Source organism: Centropristis striata, chromosome 3 (genome assembly GCF_030273125.1).
Source record: "Centropristis striata isolate RG_2023a ecotype Rhode Island chromosome 3, C.striata_1.0, whole genome shotgun sequence".
Taxonomy (NCBI): domain Eukaryota; kingdom Metazoa; phylum Chordata; class Actinopteri; order Perciformes; family Serranidae; genus Centropristis; species Centropristis striata.
Window position 1 is genome coordinate 18,720,515 of NC_081519.1, and position 18,734 is coordinate 18,739,248.

General features: G+C 41.8%; 1 protein-coding gene across 7 annotated transcripts; it reads left to right on the forward strand.

Moving 5' to 3' along the window:
• The first annotated feature begins 1,640 nt into the window (after positions 1–1,640).
• On the forward strand, positions 1,641–18,480 carry phf20a (PHD finger protein 20, a). 7 transcript variants are annotated; one of them, XM_059329288.1, is made up of 17 exons: positions 1,641–1,798; positions 3,818–3,924; positions 4,653–4,824; positions 5,051–5,171; positions 6,077–6,153; positions 6,262–6,862; positions 6,980–7,030; positions 7,114–7,383; positions 8,202–8,396; positions 8,548–8,643; positions 9,241–9,396; positions 10,249–10,430; positions 10,533–10,632; positions 12,132–12,327; positions 12,494–12,935; positions 14,101–14,281; positions 17,113–18,480. In XM_059329288.1, exons 1-17 carry the CDS (start codon positions 1,673–1,675, stop codon positions 17,253–17,255), a joined length of 3,216 nt encoding a protein of 1,071 aa, XP_059185271.1. In that variant the 5' UTR covers positions 1,641–1,672; the 3' UTR covers positions 17,256–18,480. The 7 variants fall into 7 exon arrangements, with proteins under 7 accessions (XP_059185271.1, XP_059185272.1, XP_059185276.1 ...); XM_059329289.1 differs by having other exon boundaries at positions 5,087–5,171; XM_059329292.1 differs by lacking the exon at positions 1,641–1,798 and adding an exon at positions 2,231–2,399.
• The last annotated feature ends 254 nt before the right edge of the window (positions 18,481–18,734 follow it).

Here is an 18,734-nt window from a genome sequence, read left to right on the forward strand (position 1 = left end):
TGTCTGCACATCCTACATCCTTATTCATGTGTAAATAAAGTGAGTTTTAACTTTAAAAAATATATTTTTTTAAAGGAATTTTTGTTTTTTGTTTTTTAAAAGAGGTTCTGTCTGGTATTTAATAACATAATTCATTGTATTGTTTTGATTCAGCAATGAAAACTGTAAGAGTTCCTTAAAAGCAGAGGCAGTAACTATTTGCATTTCTCAATCCAGCAGTGTTTCTCAGAAAGCCTTTAAAGAGTACTCTTGTGTAACAATGTGTTACACATTGAGATCAGAGGATAAGGCTCCATTTGTCTCATCTGTTTTGTTACAGCTAAAGAGGGCATCTCTTGCCAACCTTAGACAGACATATAGAAGGCTTTTCAGTCTATTGAAAATATTATTCCATTGTATCTGTGAGTGCACAGGTGAAAGGGTTAGCAAACAGACACAAGCTGCTCCCCATCCTGTCACACAGCACCACCTTCACTCATCCAGTCTGTACACATTCAACTGTTTGTCCTTTTATGCACATCACTGCACAAAACCGCCGCCTGCGTCATCATCTGACACTCACTAGTGATCATGTATCTGTCCGCCACTGCTGACAACATCCTGTAACCATGACAGCAGAGTAAGAGGACCTCTGGCCTCAGCTTGTGGCAATTAATTAATGGAGAAGAAAAATCAAGAGGGAGAAAAACAAACAACATCCTCTTTCAAAAAGCACTTTCAGTGACACCACAAACATAATCCTTACTACCCTCATTGTGATCATATGCTGCTATGGTTTCTCTACAGTATTTGACTTACCATTTTTATGTTTTTCATAGTGTCATATGACAGTTTAATTTACCAGGAGTTAGACAGACAGACAGACAGACAGACAGACAGACAGACAGACAGATAGATAGATAGATAGATAGATAGATAGATAGATAGATAGATAGATAGATAGATTGATAGATTGATAGATGACAGATGACAGATGTGAATAAAAAACCTTAAAAAATGACATGTGAGTTAAAACCAACAACACAAGTAGGAATAACATAGAATAATAATTAAGGCCAGCAGTTGACCAATTACAAACAAGACGGGAATTTAAACCCATAAGATAAATAGGAATAAAAAATAAGAATTATTAAGACTGGCTGCCAGATAGGAAGATCAACTTAATTTATCACATCAAATAATTTATGCCAGTCTAAAATGGTGGACAAACTGAAACCCACCACTAGTAACTTGATTTTTTAGCTTGGTCACCCTCCACTCCTATAATCATAATAAACAGCAGTTCCTTTGAAAGGACCTTAGGGGGAGCTGTGTGCCCAATGATCACTAGATAGATGAACAATGACTTATGGCTTATAACTTGCTCAACCGGGCTTTCCCTGACATACTGAATAACATGTTGTCATATATTATGATAGTAGTAGATTATAATGTGGTGTGATTCAGAATATTTGTTGGTTTCAAACCATTTCCTTAAACCTTGACTTGTTGATTAACCTACATTTTTAAATATATTTAAAATGCTTCGTGCAGGGTCATAAAAATACATAAACATGACAATGGCAACCCAATAATGCCATTTATAGGTGGATAAATATCGGAATACTTTAGGGCCTTGGACCATTGTTAGCGCATGCGTAGTGTAGCGCCACACTGCCCGCGCCGGTGGTGAATGCAACTGGGAGAAATTCAACTGCGTGATCTGGACCAGACAGGCGGAGGCGGCAGTACCTGCACTTTAAAGGGATTACACTGCACCTTTTACAACCCACCCGGACAAATAGTGACTGGAGAACAGGTAGGGAGCAAAAATCGTATCTCCTCGTCGCCCTAGAGTTTTATAATCCCTAATAATACCGCGAATGTGGCTGGTTTGGTGGATGCGTCAACGGCGGAGATGGTGTGGTGCCGCATGTCGGCTTTTTGAGTTCAAAACAAACGTGACGAAGTAGATGATAAAATGTAACGTTTGTGCATTTTGTTGTTATATTAGTCTAAATACTAGTGTGTCTCTTCTTCGCCGGGTGCTTTTTTTTCATTGGGTGTTTTTAAACGAGTACGGGGTTTCTCAGTTGGGGAAGTTTAATGCTTTGCATTTCCACGCCGCTCGTTCACGGCACGAAAAGTATGACAAAGTAGGCCCAGCGCGAGGGCCTGAAGAGCTCCGTGAGTGACAGCAGGGCGTCCAATCAGACGCGATCATCCCGCCCACTCCAGGCTCCTTCGACCAGTCATATGGGCCTCAGGCACTGACGTAGCTGACGGTTTCTCTCGCGCTACGCCCACTGGTTATAAAACACTGGACAAAGTGTCAATAGTCGTAGAAGTGGTCAACAGGAGGAAACCTTACTGGAAAAGAGGCAATGTGTTCTCCAGTGTTCTGTTAAGACCTTTGAAGTGTACGTGAAATAATAATAACAACGCTGCGCAAACAATAAAATGCAGTGTGATGTCTATGGCGTTTGTTGGACTAAAATATGAACCCATGATTAAATGTATAATTACATAATCTATTTCGCGTAACATTTTTAGTTGGTAATCCTTATCCGTTTCCTGACTCATGGTTGTGGTATCACAAACTCTCGGTTCGCGCCCTGCCTATGTCGCTATCGTCTGTCTGGCTTTTTGTGCAGGCCACAAAAATGTACGGTTTCATTCTACATCTTGCATTTTACTTATAGGATATAGTTTCCTCCATGGTAGCGTGCTTGGTATCTGCCCGCTGCAGACGAATAATCACGGGGGTCTTTTCCATTGTCTTCTATTGTGTCTATACGTGCAATGGGCTGACCAGAAAACACGTGGGCCGAGTAGTATGAAGATATCCGGTTTGTACGTTGCACTGGAAGCCAATAACTCCACACCGCATCCGCTATGGTGAACGATTCAGCTATAACCTGGACAAAAAGTAAGACGTTGTGATTTATAATGTAAGTCCTTTAGCTTTTAATGAAGGGCGCCGATATCCCAATCTGTCCTTTGTATGGCTAACAAAGGAGGCGCTGTTATCGGGAGGGAATTTAAAAATTTCTGCGGAAGACAAAAAGATTATCCCCCTCCACCAAGCCCTTTATTTCAGCTGTAAGGGCTGAACCTCAGCAGCAGACTACGGGTTGGTATTAGATGAGACTGCATAGACAAGGACCCAGTTCAAGACAAAATATTACAGCCGAGTATTAGCTTGGTGCATATTTGCGCGCTTACAATAGAAAGTGAAAGCTATGAACAAGTTATCACATTGTACCGTCTTTCAATGTGCCGTCTTGATGGGTAGTTAAATAATACTCAATACTTACATATTGCTCATTTTGATAAAGATCCTCAAAGGGACATGTGTGAGAGAGAGACACCCCTGTTGTATCAACTAGTGATCACTGAACATCTGGTATTAGTTACACATTTCATCACCATTTGAGGTACATGGCTCACCGTAAAATGTCAGTCTTGCTTTATGCTGTGTTGCACAATGTTACAACATGTAATCTGTAGCTAGTGTTGTGCTTACACTGGTAATATTTGTCCCCAGACTGGACTGCACTTTTGTTCTGCTGTCATACAATGGGAATGCCTTTTAACACCCAAATTGTTACTTTGGTGCAGAGCTGTGATTTGCAACAGTCTTCTGGTAAAATAATTGTTAGTGATGACCTAAGAGAGGCAAGGCTGACTACAGTAGATTCTCTGAAAAGTCCTTGATAGTCACATATATTGTGTTCTTGGCTATAGGCACAATGTGTCTCTCGGTAGTGTACCCAAGGTCATATGGGCGTAGTTTTAATTGGTATGTTTATTTGTGTTTGTGTGTGTGTGTGTACAGGAAGAGAGCCTTAATGTGGGCAGTATGAGTAAGACGCCCCCTAACAGAAGAGGGATATCTTTTGAGGTGGGAGCTCAGCTTGAGGCCAGAGACAGCCTCAAAAACTGGTGAGTCATGGCCTCGCTCATTCCTCCACATCCCGGTCACTGTTCACTTCCTTCACACTCCCTCATAAATGCTCATTCTCACCATTCGGGGCCTGGGTTAGCTATTCTGTACTGTTTGTCTATCAAACGTTAAAAGATTAAGAACAGAGTGAAGAGAGCCACTCTGACCCAACATTGCTGTTTTGCAGCCTTCGATCTGGATTGATAATGAGGGACAGTAACATTTATCTGTGACTGTTTAATCATATTATTAATCATTTTAATGGTTGCAGCTTGAAAAGAGTATTACTTTTATAAAAATGAAAGCTGTTTTAATTGAACCATGTGCCACTCCGAGACAGTGTGAGCATCCTTATGAAGGGACTATGGACAGTAAGCAGAGGACACATACAATACCTCTGATATTGGTCGTCCTATTCAACTCCTTGCTAGCTACCAGCTCGCCTCATAAATGTTGGGAGTGACACTGGATGTTGTAACTTAAATGCTGTGCTGAATTTGTAATCTAAAAAGTATTCAGCATGCCAATGCCCAACCCTGCCCCCATCACACCATCATCTTAAGTTAAGCAGTGTCTCATGATTCTTTGAGTTTCTTTACCTTACAATATTTTCAGGATTGACTAATTTCTACTGTCTTGCCATCACTGTTCTAAATGTGTGAATGAAAGGATATTGGACTTAAACATCTCCCTGTCCAATCACACTTGAATTTCTTTTGTCATATAGGTATGCTGCCAACATAGAGAAGGTTGACTACAAAGGGGAAAAAGTACTAGTACATTACCGCCAGTGGAGCCACCGTTACGACGAATGGTTTGAGTGGACTAGTCCTTACCTTAGACCCGTGGAGAGGGTTCAGCTGAGGCGCCAGGGCCTGCAGGACGACGCTCCTGTACCTGTAAGTTAAGAACGACGTTCATGCTAACTTTGACCTGCGTTGCTTAAAGATACTGGAAGTTCTGTCCCACTTGTGGGTTATCTTGTGTTCTGTTATTTGCATAAGCCAATTGAGTATCTGCTACTTCAATTTACGAGGAAAATTTAAGCACTGCAATTCTCATTAGATTTGACAACAATTGTGTTTTTGTTCTCTCATGAGATTTTTTTTTCCAACATACCTACAGTTTTCCCCAGATCGAATATCTCTGTCCTCTCTTCAGGGCTTTCATGTGAATGACAAGGTCCTGGCCAGCTGGTCTGACTGCCGCTTCTACCCCGCCAAGGTTATTTCAGTCAATAAAGATGGTGGGTATCAATAATTTCAAGTTTTCGAATCTCCAGACTCCATTCACAAAACAAATAATTTTGCCTCACCGTGTAAAATGTAAATAAAAATGGTATGTATCAAATTCACAATGTATATTTACAGAAAACAAATGTTTATCCATTTGAACATAAAAGTGTATTGTCTTTGGAATAGCTTTTAATTGAAATTATGCCACAAAGGATTAGCATATTATCACATTCTGTTTTATTTATATTTTAGACAACATCCAAACTTTTCTGCAGTTGGGGTTGTAGTTTGTTTTATTATGTGACTTTGGTGTTTTAAAGGGCTAGTTCCAATTCACCAAAGTCACACAATAACACAAAACAAACTTGTGATTGAGGCAGAGGTAGATCAGTAACTCTTAATGACTGTTTTGGTCATTGAGGCAAGTCCCCCCGCATAAACTTTTACAGGGCTGTCTGATGGCAAGTTAAGGCGTTGAAAATATTCTAAATATACTGTAAACTGAGCTAAGGCACATTTTGCTGCTGCCCCTGTTCACAGCTATACATTGCTAAGCTTCCATTTCTGTTCTCCTGCCTGCTTAAAAAACCTGAACTAACCCTTTTAATGATTATAATAACTTGGCAGATTCTATTCTTATTATTGAAGGTGTGTGGTTTCAATACAAGCTTATGCAATATGGAGCATACAGTAGTCTGAAATGTTCGTTTCTTTTTTGTTTTCAAAATGGAAGCTTTTTCTTTCACTGGCTCAGCAAAGAGAAACTGAAGATAGATCCGTCTGATAGACAATAACAAAACTCTAGATAGGGGAATATCTCACAATTGAAACAGAAAGAATAACTCGATTGTATGTAATTGGTTGCTTGACTAGCTGCTGCTTCTTGTGTAAAACATGTCCTCTTTTATCCCCTTAGCATCCTACACTGTGAAGTTCTATGATGGCGTTATCCAGACAGTGAAGGAAATACACGTGAAGCCTTTTATTAAAGAGGTAAATGTAATAAGTCAGCAAAAACATCCATAATAATTTAATCATGTAGTCATGAGTTCCATTTTCTGCTCTTTTCCTAAACTTCCTCTTTGTCCTGCTCACAAATAGAGAGGAGGTGTTGGTGGAGGAAAGTCTCGGTCCTCGGAAAGAAACATGGTTAGGAGGGCCCCGAGCCGCAGAGACAGGAGACCTCAGGAGAACGGAGGTCCAAAGAACAAGCGAGCCAGACGCAGCACCTCCGACCAGGAGGAGGACAGCAACAGTGAGGACGAGGAGCGGGAAGAGGGGACAATAAACGAAAAGAACAAGAAAACAAACGGCGAGGTAGATCCTGCACCAACTATCAAACAGGAAGAGGAAATATCAGAGCAAGAGGACCAGAACAAGCCTAGGGATGTAGAAAAAGGGACAGTTCTTACAAATGGTGTGAAGGTAGAAGAAGAAGATGATGACAAAAACGTGGAAAGGTGTCACGTAAATGGAGAGGTGAAGAAGGAAGAGGTGGAAACAGAACAAAGTGGAACAAAGCCATATACTGAGTCGCCCAAGCCATACACAGACTTTCCCACTCAGACGTCATCACAGATTGAGCAGGTGCCTGTCACTATGACAACCACAGAAACCAATGGAGATGTGGAGCAGAAGCCAAATGTCCAATCAGAAAGCTCTCAGCCTGCTGTGGACGCACCACCTCCCCAGCCTGTGAAACGTAAGTGTTAATGAAGTAAATGAGCAGAAATGTCAGGATGCAAGATTCAGTGAATATCACACAGCATCTGGGGTTATTTTTAAGAATAAATTGATTTCTCTCTTTTGCCTTTGGTAGCGGTGAGGAAGCAGGGTTTCCACAACCCGAACAGATTCAGCAGAGAACCACGTGAGTGTAACTCAGAAGAAATAAAGTCATCACTTGTATTCTTTATGCACTTCCTTTACATGTCATGATGTTCTGTGTTTCAGTATACCGAGTCATCAAAAACCAACCTCCCCCCGTCCTGTCCATCAACCTCGACCACAACCCGTTTAAGTGCAGCGCTCCCGGCTGCACAAAGTCATTCCGTAAGGCAAAGCTGCTGCACTACCATATGAAATACTACCATGGCGAGGAGCAGCCCCCGGAAGGTGAGCGTAGCCCAACCAGGAGTGTCCAGACCAGGGCGTCTGAGAAACAGGCTACTGGCACTGGTTTGGACGGGCCCAAGAGAAGGCGAACCATCTCTGCCTCTATGCGTGAGTTCCTCTATGGTTTTATTTCTGTCTCCAGTAATGTGGCAGACAAAGAGACACTGGATCCGCTGCCATTGCTCCAATACTACAAAATATGTGTTATGCAAACACAAAATCAGAAATGCTAAGTCATTCTTTAACCCTCAACTCAAAAACCTGCTCATGGACTTTCAAAGAATGTTTTTTTTTTTTCTAAATCACCAAAATGACATAATTTATCATAGCCAGAATCTGGCAAAACAAAATTAGCGTCAGATTTTAAAACACCCGACTGTCATTGAAGGAATCATGTGTGACAAACACTTCCATCAGGAAAGCTAACCCAATCAAGGCTTAAAAGAATGGTAATTTATCAAAAATAATCTTGTTAATCTCTACATGTTTCATGTTAAATGTTGACCAAAGAAAAGTGTTTGCACCAACTAGATCCAATAAAACATTAAATCCTACGCTCCCTGGGAAAACTGGGGAGCATGATTGACTTTGCTCAGGTTAAGTCACATGACAAGAATTCAGTGTACTATATCTAATATACTCCTCAGAACACATTGTTGAGTTCTCCCTATTATAAGCAAGGATTGTGCTGTTTCTATAGAGAACTTGGGGTTACACATTGCAGTGAAAAACAATGCCACAGTCAGTAAAATGAGACTGGAGCAAAAATAAAAACACCCTGAAGCTGCATTCCAGTTCAGAGGGTTAATCAATAATCATAAACTTCTAAAAAAAATAAAGGCTGCATTGAAAATATTTCACTTCCAGCTATGCGGAAACACAGATCTTTGAGCTTATATTTGGCCCTTTTCTTTGATTTTTCTCAGACTCTGTTGGGCCTGCTGCGGCTCCCCGTGGTGAGGTGAAGACTGCAGGCAGGCGCACATCAGCCCCGCCTGCAGTCAACACCCAGGGCCATCAGCAGAGGGCACTGCTGAGGGAGAAGAGCAAAGAGAACCAGCTGGACAGGAACGGATGCCAGCAGCAGGACAAGGACTCAGACAAGAGTGGCTTTGACATTGGTCAGTATCATGCAGTATGAAGGTGCTGTTTATTAACCAAGAAAATGAATGCATTGTGCGTTACATAGAGAGTTTCCCTTCTTACAGGACAATGTTGTTCTGATGGCTATGCATGCACAAGGCTTAACTCTTGCCACTTAATGATCCCCAGGGTCAGTAAAAGACAAACTGAAAGAGAAACCGAAACAGAAGGACTTCCTCCGCATTAAACTAAAGAAGAAAAAGAAGAAAAAGAAGGCCAAGTCTGGTAAGAAGGGGTCCCTGCTTGCATGGGGCCTCCTCACATATCTGCTGCTCTGCATGTGCACCCACTGTGACATCGTGAAAGAACGGCAAGCCTGCAAAGCATAAAGTACTCCATTCACTCCTCTTGGTGTGGTGGCTGAGCCTTTGTGTGTGGGAGAAGTGTTACATCTGTTGCTGGCCTTTGTCACTCCATTGTACCAATCAGAAAGCTCCAACTCATTTCTTTTACATTATAGCTTCACTTGCTCTCATGTACGACAACTTACAGAGCTAGTGATGAAAAGCCAGGTTTTGTTGTGGCACTGATATTGACTAATCCAAACACAAATTCAGTTCCATTTTCTCTATTCCCAGTTGGCCTTGCAGTATGTTTGGCATTGATACACATGCTATTAGGTTATCTTCCATATTGTTTATTTCACACTATTAAAAGGCCTGAAACATGGGCTGGTATAGATTTGATCAAACTTACTGTCCCTGACTGTTTTTGAGTCTATTATTTGTCCATGTTTGTCACCTCCTGATGGCCGTTTGTTTCACATATCCAAAGTTGACATTTTGTTCTACGTCTGCTTCCCCCCCTTCCCTGTATTAACAGACTACACAGGTAGTGAGGAGAATATTGACATCTCAGTATTGGGTCTTCAGTCCAAATTGAATTTGCCACTCAAATCCCCCCCCTCACACAATCACAAGCCTGAGGCCTACCCCAGCAGGCCTGGATACAGCTACTCACAGCAGATACATGTGGATGGTGGGTATCTCTGTGACTGTGTGTGTGTGTGTGTGTGTGCGTGTACGTATTTGTGTTATTAGTTTGTCTGTGTGACTGTACATGGCTTCCTCTCCCCTTCATTCTCCTATTCCCTCTGGATTCAATCTATCATGATGTTGTTCTACCTTTGATGTGCACCACACCTGAGGGCTGTACTACAAATTGAGATTCGTGGGTTTTTGAGGTACGGGTCTAAACCCTTTTTAAGAGTTTTCAATGTCATGACAAAAGTTTCCCAGTTCGAGGATTAGATATCTTGTCATTATATTGTATTCAATTGCATGTAGACTGAATAGGATTTTTCACAGCATCCCAACTTTTTTTTGGAATTGGGGGTTGTAGTTGTAGTCGCCATGGCAACTCATGCTGCAGACCTTTCTTGAGCCAGACCAAAGTTTTGGTTTAATATCGGCCAAAACGTATCTTTCACAAATCAAGTCCTTTGGAAAAAGCCTTTCTTTGTAGTGAAAAGTCAATCAATGAGCAATACAGAATCTCAACTGAGAGGATATGTTATATATGCAGACTTGCTGAGCCATATCTTAAATTTTGTATTACAGCCCTCTGGCATCTGTGTCCAGATGTTGTTGCTCATCACACCTGCAGAAACTGTCTGTTTTACGTTTAACGTTTGGTTGATTGAATCCTGAGCTGTTCTTTGCTTCTACTGCTTGCTTCCTCATGTAATCCTCAAATATTCATTAAACTCATATAGTGCAACACCTTTTTGTAGAGTAAAATAATATTTATTGAGCTAAATCATCCCAGGAAGTTATTCCTGTCGTGCATTTCCATAAAAAACAACAGTTGTGTTTGTCCCTGTTACTGTAGACGATGATAGCATCAGTGATTGGTCCACTGACAGCTGTGGGTGGAGCGATGATGACTTTGGGGTGGATTTGGACGTGACCACACCTCCCCTGAGTGTGGACTCCGGTGCTGTGGATACAAATGACCAAGAGATAGTACGATGTATCTGTGAGGTGGAGGAAGAGAATGACTTCATGATTCAGGTGAGCTGGGTGTTTCTTTTCGTCACAGCATAAAATCTATTTTTAGGGCACTGCAAGCTCTTCGGGTGGCATTAATATAAAACATGCGTGTCCTTCCCTCAGTGTGAAGATTGTTTGTGCTGGCAGCATGGCACCTGCATGGGCCTGCTGGAAGACAATGTTCCAGACCGATACACCTGCTACATTTGCAGAGACCCACCAGGTGAGAGAAAAATACCACCTTTAGCGGTAAATTGCACACTGTCATCATTTAGAGTTGTTGACATCAGAGCATCTGTTAGAGAACACAGCAGGCTTTCTCTTTTCATTTGACAATGTGTTATCTGCCATCTAGTGGACATAAGAAATATGACGATTAGCAGTGGAAAAATGATTTTTATGGAAATATAATTTTAAAATAACTTAAACTTATTTGGTTTATAAAGGGGGTTCAGGGGCTTGCTATCATGAAAAAAATATTGATATCTTGGTTTCAAATATGTGAATTATACAATATTTGGAGAGCAAAAGTTAATCAACATTAGCTTTTAAACCGAGTCAGGGGGCAGTAGAATGAATAATCGTTTAAGTGTTGCAGTGAATTAAAAAAAAAAGTGTGGTAATGATGCTGTTCGAATTGGATCAGGTTAGTTTTTGTTTGTGCTGAACAACATTGATACATTGTCGTCACCTTTTCTTTCTTTCTTATCTTGTCTTTTAATTTGTCAAAGCTGAGGTTAAATTGATGTATTTTTTTATTGTCGTGTCTCGGGTTAATAAAGTAAGGCAATTATTTTAGGGTTTTTATTGTAAACACCTCAGAGAAAATACCAAGGTCCAGACCTCAGGTACCTCAATTACTGGGAACAGCCATGATTAGGCAGTAAATTGTACAATTATGCTGTTTTACATTGTGATTCTGAAGGTCACTAACCAAGTAACTATTTCTGAAACACATTTTATCAATCCTCAAACATTTTTAATAGATTTACACTGATCTAGTATGATGAATGTTTTGTTCTCCTGCTAAGAAAGAACATTGTTTACCACAGAATACAGTAAACTTGGTCCTGGTGTGACAAGCACAGCCCTGAATAAGCTTCCAATTACAGTCCAGCACTGAAGCACATTAATTTGTGTCCCTCAATATCATAAAACAGTAAAACTACAGAACGTTTGTGCTGAGGATTGCCTTTTGGCTTATTGATTTTTAACATTTTTAAAAAAAAATAATGCTGTAAATATTGTCCTCTGGTCTCAACACTGCTTTCCATTGTTTGGCGCTAATATGTGACATAGTAGGTGTATAGAGGCTTTGGTGTGTTCACAGCAAATGTAGAAATAAAGAGCTGCATGGTGATGCAGTAGCTGTTTTTAGCCTAAGAAAAACTTGACCTGTTTTTAAAAGCCAATATTATGCCAAGGTGGAGGAGTGAGCTGGTCTACATGATCAAAGCAAGTGAAACACATTGCCTGTAAAACTCACATTTGTGTTTGGACTGTGCAGCCTGGTGTACAGCTGCACTCTTCATTTGTATATGAACTCTCCATATAATGAGGAAAACTCTGTAATTCCAGCTACAGCAGCAAACAGACGCCGCCTTGCTCTGAAAGAGAGGCTGTTGATCACCTAACAGCTAAATCAACAAACCTGTATTAAAACATTCTGAACAAGTCATTGCATGTGATAACATTTTATTGTTATGTTTTAATTATTTCCAGGTCAGAGACAGAGTCTGCGCTACTGGTATGATCGTGAGTGGTTAAGCAATGGTCACATGTATGGCTTGTCCTTCCTGGACGAGAACTACTCTCACCAAAACGCCAAGAAGATCACCACCACCCACCAGCTGCTGGGAGATGTGCACCATGTGGTAGAGATCCTCAACGGACTGCAGCTCAAGATGAGTGTCCTACAGTGAGTACAAAAGAATCGCATGAAGAGACTTGAGGGCGTTTTTCTGTTATCTACTGAAGTACAATTAAATGTGGATCGTGACTGGGTGATTTTGACAACAATGATTTCACTTTCTATTAAACATTTTATTATTTGATGTTCACAAATCTTTCCTTTGGCCTTTCAGGAGCAATACTCACCCAGACTTGCAGCTGTGGCGGCAGCCCTGGAAGCATCTAGAGAGGTCACGGCCAGCCTCTGACTCGTGTCGTAGCAGTGATGCAGCTCCCTCTCCTGTAACTCCAGACGAGGACATGAGCCGAGGGGAAATATTAATGTCCAACGCTCTGGAGAAACTCAGCCGGGCTGCTACAGCTGCCACCTCCTCTTCGTCCTGCTCCTCCTCCCCCTTCCCATCCTTCCAGGACTCTTACATTACCAGTGAACATTGCTACCAGAAACCGCGGGCATATTACCCCGCAGTGGAGCAGAGGCTGGTGGTGGAGACCCGACAGGGCTCAGAGCTGGAGGACAGCATGAGAAGCACAGAGGAACTGTTGGAGCGAGAGCAGCGATACGGAAGCCTGCTGGAGACGGACAAGCCCAAATCAACAGGAACCAGTAACAAGGTTAGGCTGCTCTTCAAACATATTGTCTGGTTTGAAATAAGGCCTGAGTTTTCACTTTCGAAGCAATTAAAAGAGCACAAACACTTAGACTATTCCAGAAAAATGTTTCCCTTCTGTGAAATCACATTTTATATAAAGCTTTTTTAAAGAAACGTTTGTCTAGTAATACATACATCACCACAACTAATAAATGGATAGATGCTTATCCCTGCATATGAATGCAGAATCTGTAGACAGTGGGACCATATTTTGGTATTGGAAGTTGTTTGTGTTTGTAGTCCAAGTAGTATTGACCAATCACATTTGATTGAGCTTTGGTTACCTGCAGCTAAACCAGCATGCAATGCAAAATGCAATCTCAGAATCCATCTGCTATCATCTAACAACGATTTTGCTTTTTAACTGCACTGTACGCAGAGAAAAAAGACGTGGGTTGAGTGAAGTCTACCTAATTAAGTTGCTAATCAGACTGTAAAGAATGACCGGTGCACAGAAGAGGAAATCTTGGTCCCGCTGGCTGCACTGGAAATTCAGAAATATTGTCTGTTGCTCCCAGAGGCTAAATTGTTGACAGACAGGAGATTATAGTGAACATCAAGAAAATATGAATTCTCATTAGTTTGAATTGTCAGCTTTGTCAGTCAGATAGTACAACAATTCTACAATTTTCATGACCCCAGTAGTGGTTGCTATGGAGACGATGTCTGCCAGGGGTGGAGGGAGGATTTTCAGAACACCTTATTGTTGTAATTTGTAACAAAATACTGCACCAGTTACAGAATCGATCTTGAATTAATCGAGATTCTGTATGTGAAGTGATTTAAAGCTGCTGAATGTAGTTAACAAGTTTTACAAAGCTCAACTTCTTAATACAGGCAGCACATTTTAGACTTTAGATTTTGAACAGAATGTTCATCAGTGACTTCTCAACGGAAGATTATGTACAAAGTCTTCCTTATAGAGCTGACAACAGAGTATTTTAAACTAGAAGTAGCTTGGGTGTCTGAGTAAGCCTTTGTTTGAACAGTCTTGTATAACAATACTTTTTGGTGGTTTATCTCATGTGTATTCACAATGTGCATTGATTTGACAGAAAGCTTTTGTATAAAGAGGTCTAAATCTGGTCGAACTGAAAATAATTTCTGATGATGTCATCTGTCTCTAGGCTTCAAAGGGTGGCTCTTGGTCCCAAGCTGAGACGAGAGATGAGGGTGAAAGAGATCCTGGAGAGGCTGCAGACAACAGCAGGCAGCACCAACAGAGGCAGATCAACCTGCTGGATCACATAGATGCAGTTCAGGATGAGGTCTCGCACAGGATGGACTTCATTGAGAGGGAGTTGGATGGTGAGACCTGCAGTGGCCTTGACCTAGTCTCTAACTTTAGCCATTTTCTCACACAAACTCCTGGCGATCACACCACAGTCACATAGCCTGTTCGTAATTTTGTAGAACAACATGTCCTGCTCATTGAATTTGTCTGACATTTCCACATTGGCCTACACTGACAGATGTTCCTGAATCTCATCGTCTCTCCAGTTAGACATTTTCCTGGAATGTTTTCTTTGTGTTTTGTGTCAGCTGCATGATAAACAGTCATCCACACGTCCACATGCTTGCTGTGAATTCTGCAGACAATGACCTGATCTATTCACACATGGGCTCAATCAGATAATGCGTCATAATAGTGAGCTGATAAGGACATTTACAATTCTATAATGTCATTTAGCAGACGCTTTTATCCAAAGCGACGTACAAATGAGAGTAATACAACACAAGCAGGGATGAAGTCAAGAAACATAGCAAGAGTAAGTGCCGTGGGTTAAGTTCGAGTCCATTAGGACACAAGTGCTTTATAGGTCGCAAGAACGGTCAGTGCGATACTTGTCGTAGTCGTCAGTGTAGATCAAGAGTGAAGGTGTTCAGTAAAGAGTTGGTCTTCAGTCTCTTCTTGAAGATTGAGAAGGACTCAGCGGAACGGATGGAGTTTGGAAGTTCGTTCCACCACCGGGGCTCTACAGAGGAGAAGAGTCTGGTTGAGACGCAGAGGCCTTCAGCGGTGGAGGAGCCAGACGTCTTTCGCTCGGGAGCGTAGTGGACTGGAGAGTTTGTGAATCTGAACAAAGGAGTTTAGATAAGAAGGGGCTGTGCCCGTTGCTATTTTGTAGGCAAGAGACAAGGCTTTGAATTTGATGTGGGCTGTGACTGGGAGCCAGTGCAGAGAGATGAGGAGTGGAGTGACATGTGCTCTCCTGGGCTGGTTGAAGAACAGACGTTCAGCTACGTTCTGGATCATCTGCAGAGGCTTGGTGGTGCATGCAGGAAGACCCGCCAGTAGCGGGTTTGGATGTTAGAGGACAGAGGTTGTTAAGAGATGAGGCAAGAGAGGAAAAAGAGTGTCTGTGGCCTCATTAACACCAAGTGATGAAAATTCCTTGGGAGGAGGCAGGTTGGTCAAGACCGCGTTTGAGAGCTGGGTTGACGTAAGGGTCCGAAGGTTTTGACGAAAAGAGACCCAATTTGAAGGAACTAGAGTGTCCTCCAGCAGAGAGACTGTGAACTGAATAAAGAATTGGTCAGAAAGATGTAGGGGTGTGACCATCAAGTTTGCAGTGGAGCAGTTGCGAGTCAAGATCAGATCAAGTGTGTTGCCCGCTCTGTGAGTAGGAGGGGTAGCGACCTGTTTAAGGTCAAAGGATGACAGAAGAGACAGGAAGTCAGAAGCTTGGGCTTTCTTGGTGTGGATATTCATGTCCCCCATGACAATCAGTGGTGTTTCCTCATCAGGGAGGGCCGAGAGTAGCATGTCAAGTTCTACAACAAAGTTCTCAAGTTGACACCCTGGTAGTACCCTGGTAGCACCCATATAATGACAACAAAGAGTTTAACTGGAGACGTAAACCTCATTGCATGGTGTTCAAAGGAAGAGATGTTGCTGAGCAGAGACAGCTTGGTGAATTTCCATCTTTTGCAAATGAGGGCACCAGTGCCACCTCAACGCCCAACAGATCTTGGTGTGTGGGAGAAGACCGAGTCGGCAGAGAGTGCTGCTGGTGAGGCGTTTTCTGGGCGGATCCAGGTTTCAGTCAGAGTAAGCACTTGTAAATTCAAAAGATTAACCAGCGCTTGGATGAATTAAATCTTGTTTACCGCTGATTGGCAGTTCCATAAGCCGAAGGTAAAGGAAGAGTGAGTGGGTGAGGCTTTCCTGAGTGTGGAAAGATTCTCAGGGTTGCATTGTCTGCGACAGATTCAGTGTTTCTGATGGCCATGAATGACAGGGATGCTGTCATAGCACATGTTGCCTGAGTGAGTAGGAAAGGAGTGGAAAGTGATTTATAGTCTGTATCCTTGCTCGGTGGACTCGCGACGTAGCCGCACTAAGTCACTTCCTAATTCTACAAGTCTACTTAATGCCCATACGGCCACAAAACAGCATGAAACCTAGACAAACTCAAACGAGAATACCACAAAACCTTACTGACCTGTCTGTCTCTAACATACAACACAGTGCTTGTTTGACACTGACACGTCTCTTTAGTAGTACAGGAATCTTTGTGATTGAATGTTTATTTACATTTTTTATAGTGAAGATGACACCTGGTTATAATCCATACATAAGTTACCTTATGTTACAGCTAACTGTTTCATGTTGTCTACATGAAGTTTCTGTCCAGCCAGGTCAGTTCTGAAATTTCTGACCAGGCGAGGATAGCATTAGCCAGTAGTATGGCTAATACTGTGACTGTGTGATTCATCTATTTCTTTGCTGAGTCTGACTTCCTCGGCCGTGGGGGCCGTAAAACCTGGCAGCAAAGTGAAAAATTGTTATTGTGAAAAGTTGTACAATCATACATTGTAAAAGGCGAATGAATATACAGGTTGAGAGCTGGGTCAAGCATAGGCTGTCCATGTACTATATAAGTCTCCCTCAGTGTTGAACTCTGAATGTAAACACATTTGCTTGTGATGATGCATGAAATTATGTAACAGCCTAGAGATCATGCACAAATGGTTGTAATGATTGCATCACACCTGGGTTGGCCTGAACCAGTGTACTGAAACACTCCTAGGTGATGTGTGCTCTTGAGCAGGATAGAGTCATTGTGGGGTATAATAAAATTATCATGTATAACCATGTGCTCACCTCTTGTCCTCGTTCTGCTCGTCCTCCTCAGTGCTGGAGAGCTGGCTGGACTACACCGGGGAGCTGGAGCCTCCTGACCCGCTGGCCCGTCTGCCTCAGCTCAAACACCGCATGAAACGGCTGCTGACACAGCTGGGCAAGGTGCAGCAGATCGCCCTGTACAGCTCCACATGAGGGCGCCAGAGAACAGCAGCAGCAGTGTCAGTCCCCACACAGCATGCAGCAGTGCAGCGGAGGAAGCTCACTGGGTTCAAGCTGCAAAGATAACAATATTAATGCAAATGCAAGATTGTTCAGCACATTCTGTCTGACCTGACTTCTGCAGCTGTGTCTCCTTTTCAAGGTTCTGTGTGGTGGAATCCGATGCTACAGCCAGCCAGTGTCATATATTAATTTGTATATGAACATGTTTGGAAAGTCGGCATCATAAATCAGGATTAAACACAAAAAGTAACCTCGTAAATGAAGGAGAGAATCCTTAGGACCAGATTACACTTCTGTGGTTCCCATGCAACTCCAAACCTTATGAATGCCTTTTGTCTGAGCTACTGCATAAGGTTGCCCTGTCCTTCTCAGTACACAGTGCTTTACATGCAGAAGCTTTATATTCCAAATTGCAATTGAGTTTCTGAACCTACACAGCCTCTTTTGCATTATTTTTTTTGAACATGTTTTCAAATGGTCACAGGTTTTGCATCAACAATGTCCCAAAGTTTAATTTCCGGTCACTTGCCATGCTGCATTAAAACTTGTGCTGTAAGTGCGGACAGACAGTAACTTGAAGACATCCAGTTTGTGAGGACAAGCAGTCATTACAAATAATTTGTTCTGTTTGACCTTGTCAAGGCTTTGTTTTATACTACACTGTGAAGTTATTTTTGTCTGGAATCAAAGGCATCTTATTTTTCAGTTTTAGAGACGTAACAAGTGTGATTTTTGTTTTGTCTTAAACTGTAATGTTTCTTTTCTAACAATCCTCTCATCCGTGCCCCAGTTTTATCATTTAATCTTTGTGTTTGTCAGTTTTCTTGTACCTTACTTCAATTTACTCCTTGCATTGTCGTTGCTGTAGCACTTGACCCATGATTCACTGAAAACTGTAACGTGGACTTGTCTTTTCTTAATCTAGCATCTTGTGCTTTGTCAGTGACAAATACTACTTAGACCTGTAAATTTATTTTCATTTATTTTCTGTTCTTTTTCATCTGTTAATTTACAGTATTTGGCTTGTATGTAAATATGTTATTCAAACGTGTGCTCTTTATTGAAAACATTCTCTGAACTCATATATATTGTATGCTACTGTACTGTAAGTGTCTGGCTTACAAGCAGGGAAATGTCAAAAACAATGCAAACAGATTTGCTGGTACATAAATAAACTATCATTGTTATTAATCACTATGGGCATATTCTTGGCTGTTTTTTCACTGTCCTTGACATGCTGGGTTTTTGAAGAGTGTTTCTTCCATTCCTCTTTTATCCACTCGGCAACAACACTAGCAGTGAAGTCAAAGGTTGCATCATGTAACATGTTTTCTTTGAAGCTGATTTGTGCGCTTACACAACCAGATTGAAATTGGGGGCAGCAGCAGTCTTGAGGGCCTGCAGTTGTTGTGACTGCGTTTGTTTTTTCACAAATCGAAGAAACCATCC

What these genes read in the sequence shown, in the direction of transcription:
- phf20a (XM_059329288.1), top strand. Translation starts at nt 1,673, where the DNA reads ATGCAACTGGGAGAAATTCAACTGCGTGATCTGGACCAGACAGGCGGA. An exon ending in TATTTCAGTCAATAAAGATG is followed by an intron (nt 5,172 to 6,076) that starts GTGGGTATCAAT and finishes TTATCCCCTTAG; the next exon opens with CATCCTACACTGTGAAGTTC. An exon ending in CAGATTCAGCAGAGAACCAC is followed by an intron (nt 7,031 to 7,113) that starts GTGAGTGTAACT and finishes TCTGTGTTTCAG; the next exon opens with TATACCGAGTCATCAAAAAC.